We start from the raw sequence: 14926 nt of genomic DNA, 5'->3' as shown, positions 1-14926 counted from the left end.
TCTTCTGCTGTTCATACTGCCATCTGACATGCCTTTAGACACGACCCTGAGTAAACCGCAGCAGATGCAGCTCTCTCCCTGCTTTCCCATGCTCTGTGCGAGGAATGGGTTAGGAATTAGCTTCTGCGTCACGCTAGTAACAAATAGTGTCACTTCTCACGCTGGCTTAGTTCTGCTGGCTGGTACGTGGCAGAAGGCAGCGCCGAGAGCCTGTCTCTGCTTTTGCCTTCTTACTGATCTACTCCCGGAGTCAGTGCGCAAATGCCAGACCTGTTTATTCCTGGCGTCCCAGACTCCCAAAAAGCCTACAGGAAGGCAGAAAAGGGAAGATAAATCTCACTCCGCCGTATGCCTCTGTGCTGATAAACACTGACCAAATTGATATTGAGCGCTCTAATATAAGCAGGAGAAGGAGGGAGTATTTATCATCAGAAGGTTAAATGTGAGGCTCTTATTCCGGTCTGGCTCGGGCCACCACAACTGTGAAGAAAAGGAGGCATCTGTGTTTCTGAAGGCAGGATATACGGGTGAGGTAGTGAGATGGTATGGGAGAAAGTGGATAGAGCCACTGAGGGAGAAGAGCAGAGAAGCATAGTTGGATATATTTTTGATGAGAGAGAAGTGTTTACCCTTTCAAACTGAGCTCCAACACAACAGCAAGTGAAAACCTGTGGACTCCATTAGAAGCATGATCTCTCCTCTAACTAAGCTCCCATCTCCCTTGCTGTACCATTAACATGTAGCACCACTGTGAGCTGGGGTGTTACTAGGAGGCCTGCTCACGGGCAATGGTTTCCACACCTTTATAGCTCTCCTCCAGCTCTGTCCATGCAGCCCAGGTCAGTTCAGTGCAAGACCCCAGAGGTCAGGTAACAGTGAATTGCGACTGTCTAGTAGGCGTCAGTGGCCTGGAAAGCCACACTGATGCTTTCTGAGGACACCTCTCACAAACCTCAATCTCTGGAGCTCTCCTTATGGCTCCTCAATGCTTCTCACGGGTCCACCTCTGCTTTCCTGTGCCTGCTGGCTCCCCTCTCCTGGTAACACTGGGCCCCAGCTCCTCGTTTCTGTGGTGGCTCTGGATCAGGCTGGTTCTGTGCTGGACGAGCCTAGCTGTTCCCCGTGCCAAACCTAAAATTGCTGATGGAAAACAAGGAAAGAAAGTAAAGAGTTGCAGACATGTTCACAAATCAGTTTCCATCGTGACCCAGGGCACTTTGCTCCTTGCATAGCTCTACCACAACTTACAAATGGTAACTCAAGCCTCATTATCTTACTAAACTGATTTATGGCATTGAAATGCCTGTGTTGGTAGAAACTTCAGAATAAGCTGAGAAGGTTAAATGTCTTTTCTGAGCTTAGGCGATCTCTTTATCCTTAACTTCATGGTTAAAATTGAGGGAAATCGTAGGCATTTCAGCAAAACTGATTTGCAGATGAAAGAAGGATAATACATTAGAAAAACCCTTTCAAAATCACCTCTTACAGCTGTCTGCTCTTCTTTTGAGTTCCTTTGTTTCGGATAAATAGGGATATTGTGGGACTGTTTATTAAATGGAGAAATTAGAAAAGTTTCACCAGATTAAAGGTTATTATTTAAGAAATATTTTCTACTATAAAAGGAGAGAGAGAACAGGCACACACAGCATTGTTGTAACTATAGTAACCAGCAATGATAACTCACTATAAATACAGTGTATGAGTTCTTCCACAGGCTTCTCTCCATTGATTTATTTTATGTTTTTGTGTGCATGCAAAGATTTGGAGGCAGCTGTAATAAAATTATCTTATTGGCCTTGACATTATGCTTGCCTGACCACTGACCTGCTGGCTGGCAGCTGAAGAGCCAAGATTGATATTTGGATGTTTGCAGAAGTTCATTTCAACATTATCTGCTCTTCAGATTGAGCTTTCAGGTCCTAAAACTTGAGTTGCAAGTAGCATTTCAGTGACCACTGCAGTATCCTGTGGTTAGGTATGGGTAGCAATTTGGGTAACTATGTTGGTAATGCACCTGGGGGTGTATTTTGTTGGGTTTTTTTCTTTTCACACGTTTGAGGTCTTCATTCAAGGATAATGTTGTAAACTGGGTAATTCAAAATATTTGGGGGCTCTAAAGACATTCTCAGAAGCATGTAGGTGATGAAGGAGCCTAGCTGCCACTTGCTTTTTAATGGGACTTAGGCTCTCAAAAATACTTAAACAGTTCTACAATAAAGGACATATATGTTACTTAAAATTAGAATTGTACGCCAGGCGAGTTTAGCAGTCTGGTAATGAACTTTAGAAGCTGCCCCTCACCCCTCCAGCTGCAAGGAGGTATAGTGAATGTTAGCAAGTGCCAAAAATTACCACCAGAAGGCATTTCAGCATTGAGATGATGGGCTCTGGCCGTATCCTCGGGAACAAATATTCACCTCACAGAACCCATAGCCATATTTGACATTAGGTGAGTCATTGCTGAGAGATGCGATGCCAGGCTGCAGTGCCCTTTTTCATGCTGAGTCCTACCTTTTTTCACAAATATTCCCTATGGGCTTTTTGTGCAGCAAGATGCATAAATAGAGTGACTGAGCATAGAGAATGAATTCACTTCTTCCTTCTTCGGTGTGATATTTCCAGGTCAGGGAGGAAACGTACTGGCACGCAGAAGCTGGTACTAGTGTTGCATGTTCTGCAGAGAAAGTCAGGAAAATTCAGTGCTGTCCAACTGAGCAATGAATTACTTATAGTTTCTATGAGAATAGACAATCTGTTAGAAACTATACCAAATACAGTTGCTTAAATATTTTATTCATGTAGAACAAATTTCATCTGAGCCAATCCGTTCATACCAGTTATAATTAACATATGTTTCAAGCAGTCTCCTTGTGTGTATATCTGGAGCCCTGGATAGGAAACCTATGTCTTTTTCTTATCTCTCTAGACTACATTCCCCACAGAGTTGTAAAATGTCTCATCATCAGCAGTATTACACTTTGTAGAAGACAGGAGGAATGAGATATTTTTTCCAAGCTGTTAATTTAGAATTGTCTTTTATTACATCGGATATACACAGTGCTTTAATGGCAAATAATACCTCGTCATGACAATGAACTCTTTTTCTTTCTACAGGTTTTATCTGGGGAGAAATCAAGGAAATGTGGGATGGTGGATTCAATGAGTACGTACACGACTGGTGGAATCTGATGGATTTTGCAATGAACTCTCTCTATCTTGCAACTATCTCCCTTAAAATTGTTGCCTACGTCAAGGTACAGTAACTTGGGAGAGAGAATTTGTAACTTGCTTGTGAGAACTATAGTACACAGGGTAGAAACTGTCAAAATCAAAATTACAGGTCAAAGAGAATAGCTGCTTTTCAAGCAGTCCAGTTTTGAAAATTCACCTGGAAAGCTTATTAATTTGTTTGGAGAATGATCGTCCTTCTCATCCTGACTCTGATAAAGACTGAAGTAGATTGCTTGGGCATTGGGTAGAAGTTTCCCCACTTGCTGTCCATTTTGTAGCTACTCAGTTGCCAAAGATACGTTTTGTTTTCCATACTGACACTGGACCTCTTTCAACAATGCTAGACATAATGAAAACATGATTTTTAAATAAAACAGTAAAGGAAAACAAGAATAGGGTTATCTGAAAACATCTACAGCCAAGCTTTATAATCTGTAGTCCTACAGACCTGTAGATTACTAATCAGAAGTTTGTGAAAAGTCTACTAAGAATAGCAAGCCTGTTAGTATATATCATCTGATATAAAGGAGTCAACTTATTCTCTTCAATATATAGTTTTAAACTATAGGCAAGGAAATGACAAAGGAGCATGCTGGAGCGTTAACACCGTGTAGATTCTTCACTGTCATGTTCCATTATGGCAAGAATGCACATCAGAGCTCATCCTCAAAAGCACCTTCCACATCTATAAACTTCCGATGCTCCAACTTAGCGTATGCACATGTTTTGAAGCCGGAGGATGGCCTGAAGCACTTTACTTCTGTCTCTCTTTTTCAAAGACACAGACAAGACACAAATGGCCTCCTGCAAACTTGCTTATGCAATGGCTCTCTTTGACTTCAGTTGGAGCTGCTTGGCCCGATTCTTTTCTTGGTATGAATCAGCAGTAACTTCACTACAGTTAGTGTAATTACACAGGTGTAAATCAAGTAACTGGAGTCTGCTCCTTGGCCACTTACGCGCTTTCTAGTTTTGCTGTGCTACTGTGTTGGTTTTGCCCTGGTAGAAGGGTAGTACTTCTTTTAGCCCACCTCCTAATAACCAGGACAAGCACTTTCCCAAAGCAACCTTGTTTATTCCCGCCCAAGCATGTATGCAGGCGGAGAGGAAAAGAGGAGAAAATTTCACAAAGCTCATCATTGACTCCAAAATGGCAAGGCTTTTATAAAAAACTCTTTAGCAAGCAGTCCTGCTGTGGGGCCTTTTTAAAATCCAGAAGGCTGCATAGTGGTGAGTTGGTTTTTCAAAGGGAAAAGCTTTAAGATAGTTGCTGCTCCCTGAAGAGGCAGCTCTGTAACAGCATCAAAGCAGGAACAGATTACATCTTTTTTTCTCCCAACATTCAGAACCAGTGAGGAAATTGCAGACTTGAAAGGTTGGTTTTTAAACTGGGGGCAATACAAAAAAATGCTGTGGAAATTGTAAGATCCACGAACAAATCGTAAATTGTTAACAATCTCGCTCTTTCTCTTTCTCAGACACAAATTACTGAAAGAGCTGTGCATCCACAGATTTGTACAGTCACATACTGAGATTGAAACTCATAGCCAAACCACACGTACAAAGGAAGTGCAGCTTTCTTTATATACTCTGTAAGAACTACAGAAACTTACAGGCTAACTACAAAGACCTAAATGCCAGCACACAAAAGAATGCTTACAGGAATATATCAGTTTGAGTACAGATCAGACCCACTTGGATTAAACCTGACTGATCTAAGGTCTGCTCCTGACGAGGACCAATGTCAGACAATTCTGAGAGGTGCATAAAATCTTGTATAGGAGTAGTTCTGAAACAGCATGCTCACAGAAGTTCCTTTCTGACCTATGTCACTTAGAGGTTGCAGTATGCTCTGAAACATGAGGATTTATAATGTTGATAATGGCTTCAAAACCTTTTGTAGCATGACTTGTAAAGGTTTCTGTTATTTATAGAACAGCCCTGAGCTGGAAAAGGCTGGTATATATGCCAATATACTGTATCCTAACACTTCTTAGAACTTCAAAGGATTACATGGGCATTTAGCTTTCTGCCAAATATCAGAAAAATAAATTGCATACTGACACTAATGTTTTCCATCCTTGTTTTTACATGGAGACTTTCTATTTCTTGATTTGACCGGTTACAAGACCTGGCCCTAAGATTGTCCAATACCAATGAAATCTTCAGGCTAATTTTAGGGTAAAAATACTTTCTTAATCAGTTTTCATTTGCTGCATTGAATTATCACGGAATGTGGAAGGGTAAATGTGACTGCCTGGTGTAACTTATCTGTACTATTCTGTATACATCTCTGCTGTGTTTCATCTTCATCTTCTGATGCCTAACCCAAACAACTCCAGCCTTCCCAGATACCCAGCTTCATTAGATGCCTCTGAAATCCTCTGTTTCTCTATTACCTATGATGCTAGGCTGCTCTGAAGAGACTACTGTTTTCCAAGCAAGGATATACCATCCGTTTATAAAGGGCCAAAATATGACCCTAATAAGTTGCTTTAAAAATAGATGTGAGACAAAGAAGACCTTTTCACATACCTTTACATGCAGTCTATGCTAAACTGTAGCAGAGAGCCCCTGGGCTGCTGTGTCCAGCTGGCATGCAGAAGAGAATTGAGAACAACTGTGCAAATCTGCTCTCTAGGCAGGGGAGGCTTTCCGATCACAACCATCCGCCCCCACTGCTGGATATTGGCAAAAAGTTAACATGTCTGCCTGTTTGTAAACATTTTAAGACCCATCTTCAAATCAAGTTAACAGACTCAGGCCATGATGTTCATGTAATAAAGAACATTTTGGAAATGTCACAAGCAATCGGAGGTCATGCTGAAATGCTTTTGTATCGTGTCTCAGCTCCTTTATACAGAGGAATAGTTTGAAATATCAACTTGCTTTTAGCTGTGTCCTTGAAAAAATTGTGAGCTCGTGTACTGGACCTTCAGATTTAAACAGAAAGTCCCTGCAAACTCATCTGTCAGTATGATATTGATACCATTTCCTTTTAAAAGGTACAAAAATTATTTTAGGAATCCTAAACATGCTGGCTACACTATTAGCTATATTATTCTAAGTACATTTTTGCCTTTTTATACATGTTAAATGAGCAGAGACAAATGTTAAAAGGACAATTATTCTTTGATGTTAAAATGTCTTTGACTCCATTCTGTTGTGCCAGTGTAGCTAAGCCAGAGTAGTTACATTTATACAACCAGCTCTTTTGTGTTACCTATTTGCATCTGGCTGCACTTTGCTCAGAAAATGCTTCTGCTTTTACAGTTACATTACAAACCAAGTTAATGTTATAATTGATGCACTCAAATGTATCCAGTGTTTCAGCTCTAATTATGACCTCTGCTTTAGCAACTCTCCTAAAATTGCCATGACAAATTAACTAATAAGAAAATTAATATGAAGAAGGCATTTTGGTTCTGGGCTGTTGGCACTTTTTTGGAGATTACTAGGGAAGGAAAGCATCCACTTCTTATGCTCAATAGTTCATTGCTTTCGTTCTTCCCTCCCTTCCCCCTCCCTCACATTCTTCCTGGAATGTGCAGTGTTTTGAATGTGCAGTCATATTTAGGAGGAAAAAGAAAAAAAAGTAATTGGAAATTTCCAACCTGAACCTGCTAAAGGGCAGCCTGAACCCCTTTAAATGTTGAAAGAGAAGGAGATTGTGTATGAACCCATGGACCTGAAGAACCCGCAAACAGTGAACTCGAAATTCAAAAGGCCCGTTTTCTAAATTTAGGCTAACAACAGGCAACATACCAGAAACCTCTAAAGAAAAGCTGGTCCCACAACTATCCATATCAGGGGGTCATAATCTGGTAGGGAGAGTTCATAAGAAGGCATCATTAAACCTAAGTCTCTGCCCTGATCAAGTCAGCTTCAATCCTGAATCCTGAATGTTAGTCTGACAATAGCTGAGACTTAAGAGTTTAAAAGTACTTCTTGTGTTACCAGTACCTGGTTAGCATGTACATGTGAAGCATTAGTATTAGCAGGTGTGACTTTCTGAGTTACCTCAGAGTAATTACAACATAATTAACTTTTATACCCTTGTTATTTCTTTCAGTATAACGGTTCTCGTCCAAGGGAGGAATGGGAAATGTGGCACCCGACTCTCATTGCAGAAGCCCTCTTTGCAATATCCAACATTTTAAGTTCCTTGCGTCTCATATCCCTGTTTACAGCAAATTCACACCTGGGACCCTTGCAGATTTCTCTGGGACGCATGCTGCTAGACATCCTTAAATTCCTTTTTATCTACTGTCTGGTGCTTCTGGCTTTTGCCAATGGACTGAACCAGCTTTATTTTTATTATGAGACCAGTGCCTCGGAGGAACCCAACAACTGCAAGGGGATCCGATGTGAGAAACAGAACAATGCCTTCTCCACGTAAGACGTCCTTTCCTTTCTGTTTTTAAGGTTGACTTCCACTGTCCCCTGTCCTACCTGCCTTTGCCTGTTGTCTGTCGCTGCACTGAAAGTGCCTTTATTTATTCATTCGCAAATATCAGGTGAGCTGGTTGACTATGCAGGAAAGGTGTGAGTTAACTGGGGCAAACATTCTGCCGAGCTTTGCTGTCAGAAAGCCTCTTACTTAGGTCTGCAAGCGGGAGACAATCGTTTTAGTTCTGGACCAAAGAGTCTCCCTACATGATCCTGCAACTTAAATTTTATTATGGCTATGTACAATTTCAGTATATTTCAGAAAGCAAGTATCCTTTTGCCATAATAATTGTTTTGTCTGATTCCGGAGGAAAGGAGGGGAAGCTAAAGAAAATGTAGAAAATAAGGGATAAACCTATGAAAAAAAGGTATTAGTAAATAATGTGATACAGCAACAACAGCAATCTCACCTAGGCCATTTTTATGCATACATGATGTTGCAGGCTTCTCTGGTCTCCTTGCAGTGGGGTGAGACTAAAATCCCAGCAAAATCCTTTTTGCTGGAAATGCTGGTACTTTACTGAGATGTTGGCATGGAAATTGCTGTGATGACAGCTGGCAGGGTTGAAAGAGATAGCACATGCTGAAAAATAACATGAATTGTCTTTCTGATGTATTTGTTTTAATTACTAATAGTGGAAATAATTATAATAATCAGCCCCCACCCAATTGTTCTTGCTGCTTGCACAGTACTTAAAACACAATGGGAAGAGAAATAAATAAAGCACGGTCTAGAAAAAGGCCTACGCCCTGCAAACAAGCAAAACAAAACTGTTGTCCACCACTTTATGCTAAATTAAATAAAACTTGTCATAATGCCCAATAATTCTCCACCCTTCCTCAGCTGAAGGCTTGAGGTTAAGAAAGGATTTGTGACCTATTTGCACCGTTATCAAAAGCAGATGATGGCTGAGGCCACATGACTAGGTTGGAAGAGGAAAGGCTCCAACATTGTCCTGCGGGCTCCCTCCTTAAAAGAAGTGGGGGATTTTCATGGGATAGAGTCCAGCCTTACAAGAGCATCATGACCTGGTAGACCAGACGTGCTGCCGTTTTCCACTGCAGAGCAGGAACACCATAGGCTTGATGAATTTTCTCATTAAACCCATCTATATCTGGAGGAAGTGAATGGAACTGCACAGTGCTAATGAAAAACAGAATTAAAGACTTTGGTCTTTTTTCTATTTTAATTGCTTCGCATACCCCAGAAATGTGCTGTGCTGCCCTGGCAAAGGAGTTAAATAACAAATACTATTCCTTGATCTACGTCCATATTGATGCAGCAGCCAGAGGGAGAAATGTTCGGCAAGCACGATGTTTGTTAAGCGGCAACTTCTAGCTCACAAAGGGTCAAAACCACAAAGTTCAGGACTAGAGCCTGCCTTTCCCTGGAGCTATGGTGAACAGATGTATTCAGTTCTGCATTCTGGTTTGGACCTGTCTCCATTGCAAACCAGTTGTTTTACAGATTTCACTGTCAGCAGGTTAGTGGAGAAAACAACAGCAGGATTTGACTAAAGAAAAAGAGCGTTGGGTCAGCAGGAAAAAAAAAAAGATCCTCAAGTCTGTAAGAAGGTGTAATATCTTGGGAACTAGAAATGATACAGAACCACTTAACAGAAAGTGTGCAGATCAGTTTAAATACAGACCACAATTTCTCCCACCCCAACATTCAGTTTAAACCCCCTGCCAAGGAGAATGTAGCACAGAAAGGAAATTGAGGGGGCTCAGCCTTTATGGCAGAGGTTTGTTTAAAACAAAGTCGCAGTGGGAGGGGATCCATTAGGACTGAGGTTTCCTGGCAGGGGACAGAATGCTCTGCAGTTACTTTTTGTTTGAGACTTGCTTAAGAAATTTATTTAACATGTTCTTAAAAGTTTAAATAGTCGTTATTAACACCCCCAGTACAAGCTGACATTTGGCCCTTGAGGAGATGCACAGCATGGGTGACTGGCTAAGAACGAGCAACCTGCAAAACCGAAAATTATGTTGTTGGGCTGGGGAGAGCAAGCATGGCTGGAGTGAATTCAAGTCAGAGCTGGTGTTACCTCAAGTTTGCTCATAGTTCATCCCTAATGAAAGAATAAATGTAAAAAGCTTTCAATCAGTACCCTTTGATTCCTACCAGCATTTCTAGGCAGTCACACAATAAGATCTAATTTTGTAAGGGAAGGAAAAGCAGGACGCCACTCGCGTTTGTACAGCTTGTTTAAAATGTGACACCTATTTACTGGTGCATTATTTCCTATTACTCCCGAAGGATGGGTTTAATATTTTCTTGGTGAGGAAATTTTCTGCATCGCAAACACACATCATGGAAAAGTAATATTCCTTTGTGAGAGCAATGAGGTAAAGTCATGAATAATTTAAGGTTTTATGCTTTGGCTTCACCATCCCTTAGAAAGCAGAGTGTCTACTGCTTAGGCAGACAATTTGAAAATATGTTTATCGTTGTGATTCTGGCAACTGAAGGAGGAAGAAGAGGGAGAGGAAGAGGAGGAAGGGGTGGAGGAAGTCATGCCTTACTGCCTGCTGTGTCATTCTCACTGGAGGGTCACGCTGATCGCTGGGGCCATTTCTCCAGGGACTGCAGGAGGTCAGGAGAGTTCCTGTGGCAGAGGGGGGCACCTGCTCTCTCTAAGATGCCGTGGAGAGTGGTGGAGCTTTGAGATTTCTCCTGTTTGCTTAAGATCCAAAATATACTCGGCAGGAGAGGATAGTCTCTCAATCACAGTTTCCAAAATTCTTTTTTTAAAGCTGCTTCTCCGAAGTAGTGTGAGCCCCAAGTGTGAGCCCCACCTGAAACACTTACTGTGAAAAGAGACTGTGGTTCTGGCCTGTCATTAAACACTGAGGAAAGAGTTAACTAAGCCTTACTTCTACGCAAAGTTGCAGAAACCAGTTGCTGTCTTTTTCAAGGGGGACTACATGTCCACATGTAAATATATTGGCCTTAGTCTGGGCCCAAATTATACTCCTGGTTAATACTGTGAATTCAGAGCAATGCACTGATCACTTCTAAGACTGATTTCATTTTCATGACAGGAACCTCTGTCTCCCCTGAGCCTACAGCCTAATCAGTACTTTTACTGCTAACAGTTAAAATAAGTTAAAAGATAGCTAGCACTCCACCATTTTTAGTAGAGAAATGCTTAGCATTCTTTGGTTAATCCTTATTTTACCACCTGACTTATTTAATAAATCTAACAAACAGCCTGACTTTTGGGAGAAAGGATTTTTGCTTTAAGGAGTCTTTATAATTTTGGCCAGTGAAAAACATGAGATACGTCCACAATACACAAAGAAACTAAATCCCCATATAAAGCACGGGGGTACATGTGGAACAGATGCCTGGAGAAGCCGGGAGAACAGATTCCTGGTATGTCAAGTAAAGTATCTGAATTATTTGTATTGATTTTTCTAGTAGGAGCATTTGAAAATATCTACTGACCTCAGGCCAAAATGGAAACTCTTGAACAGGCATATAAATGTCATTTTTCGATGATATAAATGCCATATTTTGGAAAGCCAAAACAAAGATGCCCAAATAGAGCAATTATTTAGATTGCTGATTATGTATTTGACGTGATTGCAAAAGGTCACTTGTCTCTGGCTGAAGCAAATAGAGACCTGGGATGATCTCATCAGCTGTAAAGCACAGTGAGGTCAGGTCTAGTTCATCTATGGAAGGAAGACTTCAAAAGAAGAAAACCTCTCCAGCTGAATTAATGTGATGACTCTCTTTCATCTGAGTCATTACTGATCAATTGCTGCAGCATGCTATTGAGGGCACTGCACTGTGCTGGGTGGGAGCTGCTGCACAAGCCATAGCCGTAGCGACCACCATTTCTGGCCACGGGCATTGCTAACAGACGGGGTCTTCGCACACCGGCCTGGTTCACTTGCAGCCAAAGTAATTGCAAGCTCTCAGCCTATATTAGAGCAAAAGGCGCAAGTGGACGTGATTTCTCGTATCTCCTACCTAGTGGTGCCTCGTTGTTGTGCACTATTTAACTGCTACGGTCATGCTATACTTTGGGATGGGTTCCCTGAACATTTAGTCTGCAGACATGTTAATGATGCAGGCACCGATTAAACAGGAGAGCTTACGTCTATAAATAACAGCAGTATCACAGCATGGCAATTTTAATTAGAGGGACTATATTGTGGCTGTTCTTTGCATGTGTGTAGAGTGGGAAGGGGAACCTTGGGTTCCTTCAGGGCAGTTAGGCTCGTTGCACCTCACAAGGATGTGGACAGGGCTCTTGGACAGGTAGCAAATGTTGTTGATGTAACACAACTCTCACATGCATTGGCCAATGGGTGACTGTGGCTGGAGTGCGGACTGCCTCCCAGGGAGAATAAATGTCTGTACTGAGCAGTCGCTCTATGGTGTCCCAGGCTCCCGATGTCTGTGTGTTCCCCACCTGAACGCTGCCTGAACCAGGCATTGTTTTCCATTCCCCAGAGTCAGGTAGCCAAGTAAAAATCTGGTTTTATTTGCAGACTTTTCGAGACCCTCCAGTCACTTTTCTGGTCTGTGTTCGGTTTGCTGAATCTCTACGTCACCAACGTAAAAGCCAGACATGAGTTCACAGAATTTGTTGGGGCCACTATGTTTGGGACCTACAACGTCATCTCCCTTGTTGTGCTGCTGAACATGCTCATAGCCATGATGAACAACTCCTACCAGCTCATTGCCGTAAGTTACCTCATTCTCTCTCTTTTTGCTTTTATTTTTCTCTGTGTGCTTCATCTGTTTGGTTTATAGCAAGTATGTATCTTCTGGGATGCTGGAGACTGCTGCCCCCAGTTTTTGACAGCAGATAGTTGGGATTTCTACTCACTAGCCTGAATCATGCTTGCGGAGGAGGTTTTGCTCTGTTTGTAATGTTTCTTAGCTGGAAAAGGCTTACCAGCTGTGATCTGCCCTTGTCTTCTCCTGTAGAGTAACCTCACTGATCACCTTGTCATTAGCAGCTGATTTACTTTGTAGCAGAGAGGTTATATAAAGGGAAGCCTTCCCACTGCTTCCTGATGTTTGGTTTTAACTTGGGGGGTGGGTGTTGTATATTTTTTTTCCTCTCTCCTATTACTATTTTCTCATTTGAAGCCGTGTGTGTCAGGAGCCCAGTCCTGTAATTTCTTATCCCACAGTCTTCCCACTGAAATTAGATCATTTCCATCTGTAACACCAGCCAGTCTCCTGGCAGCTGACTGCAGGCCCATAATCTCAGATTCCTGAGTAACCTCAGTGTAGGATGGTTCTGAGCTGAGGCAGCTCAGGGCTGCCAGTTGGCTGTAGAGCCAGTTTCAAACTGAACTTTATCTTCATTTGAATGTTCAAAATTGGTCTCTCTACTGTAATCTCATTCTGTGTACCTAAAAGCCAATCTGTACATTGATGATTAAATTTGTCAACAGATTGAAAACTAAAGCGCCATGGCTCTGCATTTTAAGGCTCTTCAAGTAAACTACACAGAAACAGTATGGAAGGAAGCTAAATCTTGTGTGCACAGTACTTCAGGTACACCAGCGGGCACTTACTTTCCAGTTCTGACACCTAACATGATAGTGAGATAGATTAGAGATGATTACATGATTACATGATTAGAGATAGTGAGGTGATGAAGCGTTACATCATCTGTGAACAGAAGCAGAAGTTAGGAAAGTCATTTGTGTCCTCAGCTGGTCACTCAGAAGTACAGGCAGAGTAGAGACTTCCTTCTCTGCTTTGGATGACTCTTGGATTGACTCTAGAAGATAGAGGATAAAACACAGAAAAAAAGAACCAGCACCAGCTCTCCTACTATTTCCATTCCCAACTTCCTGGACAAATCTCTGGGGAAATGTATGGGTGAGCTCCTTTCCTGGCTAAAGCACACAGAGGGGAGTATTGAGTTGTCTGCTTGAACAGGTTCCACAACTGCTGTTGATCAACTGCTGATTCGAGTGGCTCCTAAATTTAGTTATCTAGTCAAACTGAGCACAGACCCAGCCAAATCGGTGATACTTTTGGACATCTGATCTTTATCACATTAAAAAGTATGAGAAAAAATGGCCCATTGACCTTCCAAACGAGCAGAAAAGCAGCTTATCACAAAGGCTGCTTTATCAGTCTGTTTCAATGCTTTAAGTGCTTTCCCTTTGTTCAGTGCTACTCCTCACATTCCAGGGAGACTGGAATGAGGGGCAGAAAACAAAGATACTATCCTTGGCCATTTACTCCCATTCCCCTTCCTTTATTGTCATCAAATAGGCTTGTCACTGACACAACGCCCAAACCCAAGATTGGCATAAGAATAGCAGTATTTGCTATTCACTGGGATACAAACCACTCATCATTCTTTTCCCTGAATAATTTGAGTGATGCAATGACACATTACAAACAATCCCACATGACTTGGAGAGACCCATCATAACAATTAACTGAAGTGAATGGTTCAGAGGGGACCGTTGTATTAATGTTTTTGTATTTGGAGGACTTGGGAACAGCGAATTGCTCCATCAGAAAGTATGCTTGTGAGAAACCTGAGGGTAAAGGACTGAACTCACCAGATAACCTAGGCATAACACGCAATTCAGCGTGCAGCATGAGCCCCCTACTCAGAAGAATGACAGTGAAAATGCTACAGGATACTTCTTTGTCACTTAAGCTGTCATATTGCAATTGCTAGTGAGAGCAGTGCCTTCCCTTCTTGGGAAGGCAAGAGGCAGTCACTTCCAGCCTCTTGTGCAGTGCATGCAGCTTGTTTTTTGAAGCTAATATTTCTGCATGCTCACAGCATTCTCTCAGGGACAAGTTTTCTTCATGTGTATTCTAAGGACAAACATCAATTAATCTCTTCCCTGAAGAAAACAACTCATTAATAAATGTTGAGCTTTACAACTGTGGGTCATTTTTTAACCTCCTGTAATCGGGTCTACCCCTTTCTGAGTCACAGTAGACTGGTTGCTAGACTGGACATTTCTTCCTCCTAGTATTTATGTTACATTGAATACACATGGAATGACAGCATTCCAGGGAGGGAGGAGGGCAAGGGACCAAGAAGCCCTTGGAGCGGGGTGAAGGTCGTCTTCTCAAATACATTGGTAGGAAATCTTGTGCCACGTGCAGGACTCTGCAGAGAAATAAAATGAGCTAGACATCAGGGATGAGAGTGCATCTCTGCTTGTTGATCCCTGCAGTGGAGCGGTCAGGACAGCTTAATTAATTCCCCTTGTTAATAAGCCAGTGGCACTGCTG

The 14926-nt window shown here is 41.9% G+C and overlaps 1 protein-coding gene across 2 annotated transcripts in view; it reads left to right on the top strand.

Annotated features, from left to right (window-relative positions):
* The window catches only part of TRPC5 (transient receptor potential cation channel subfamily C member 5), a 104533-nt gene that overhangs the window by 64183 nt on the left and 25424 nt on the right, over positions 1 to 14926 (top strand). For both annotated transcript variants that reach the window (XR_012996105.1, XM_076347405.1), the window contains exons 5-7: positions 3115 to 3254; positions 7304 to 7626; positions 12187 to 12382. Coding sequence is in view for 1 of the 2 variants with exons in the window: in XM_076347405.1 (XP_076203520.1) it covers positions 3115 to 3254; positions 7304 to 7626; positions 12187 to 12382 (659 nt within the window). In the remaining variant the exon portion in view is untranslated. The remainder of the gene's footprint in view (positions 1 to 3114; positions 3255 to 7303; positions 7627 to 12186; positions 12383 to 14926) is intronic.

Source organism: Aptenodytes patagonicus, chromosome 9, assembly GCF_965638725.1.
Source record: "Aptenodytes patagonicus chromosome 9, bAptPat1.pri.cur, whole genome shotgun sequence".
Classification (NCBI taxonomy): domain Eukaryota; kingdom Metazoa; phylum Chordata; class Aves; order Sphenisciformes; family Spheniscidae; genus Aptenodytes; species Aptenodytes patagonicus.
Note: the sequence above shows the minus strand (reverse complement) of the source record. Positions and strands in the feature narration are given on the sequence as shown.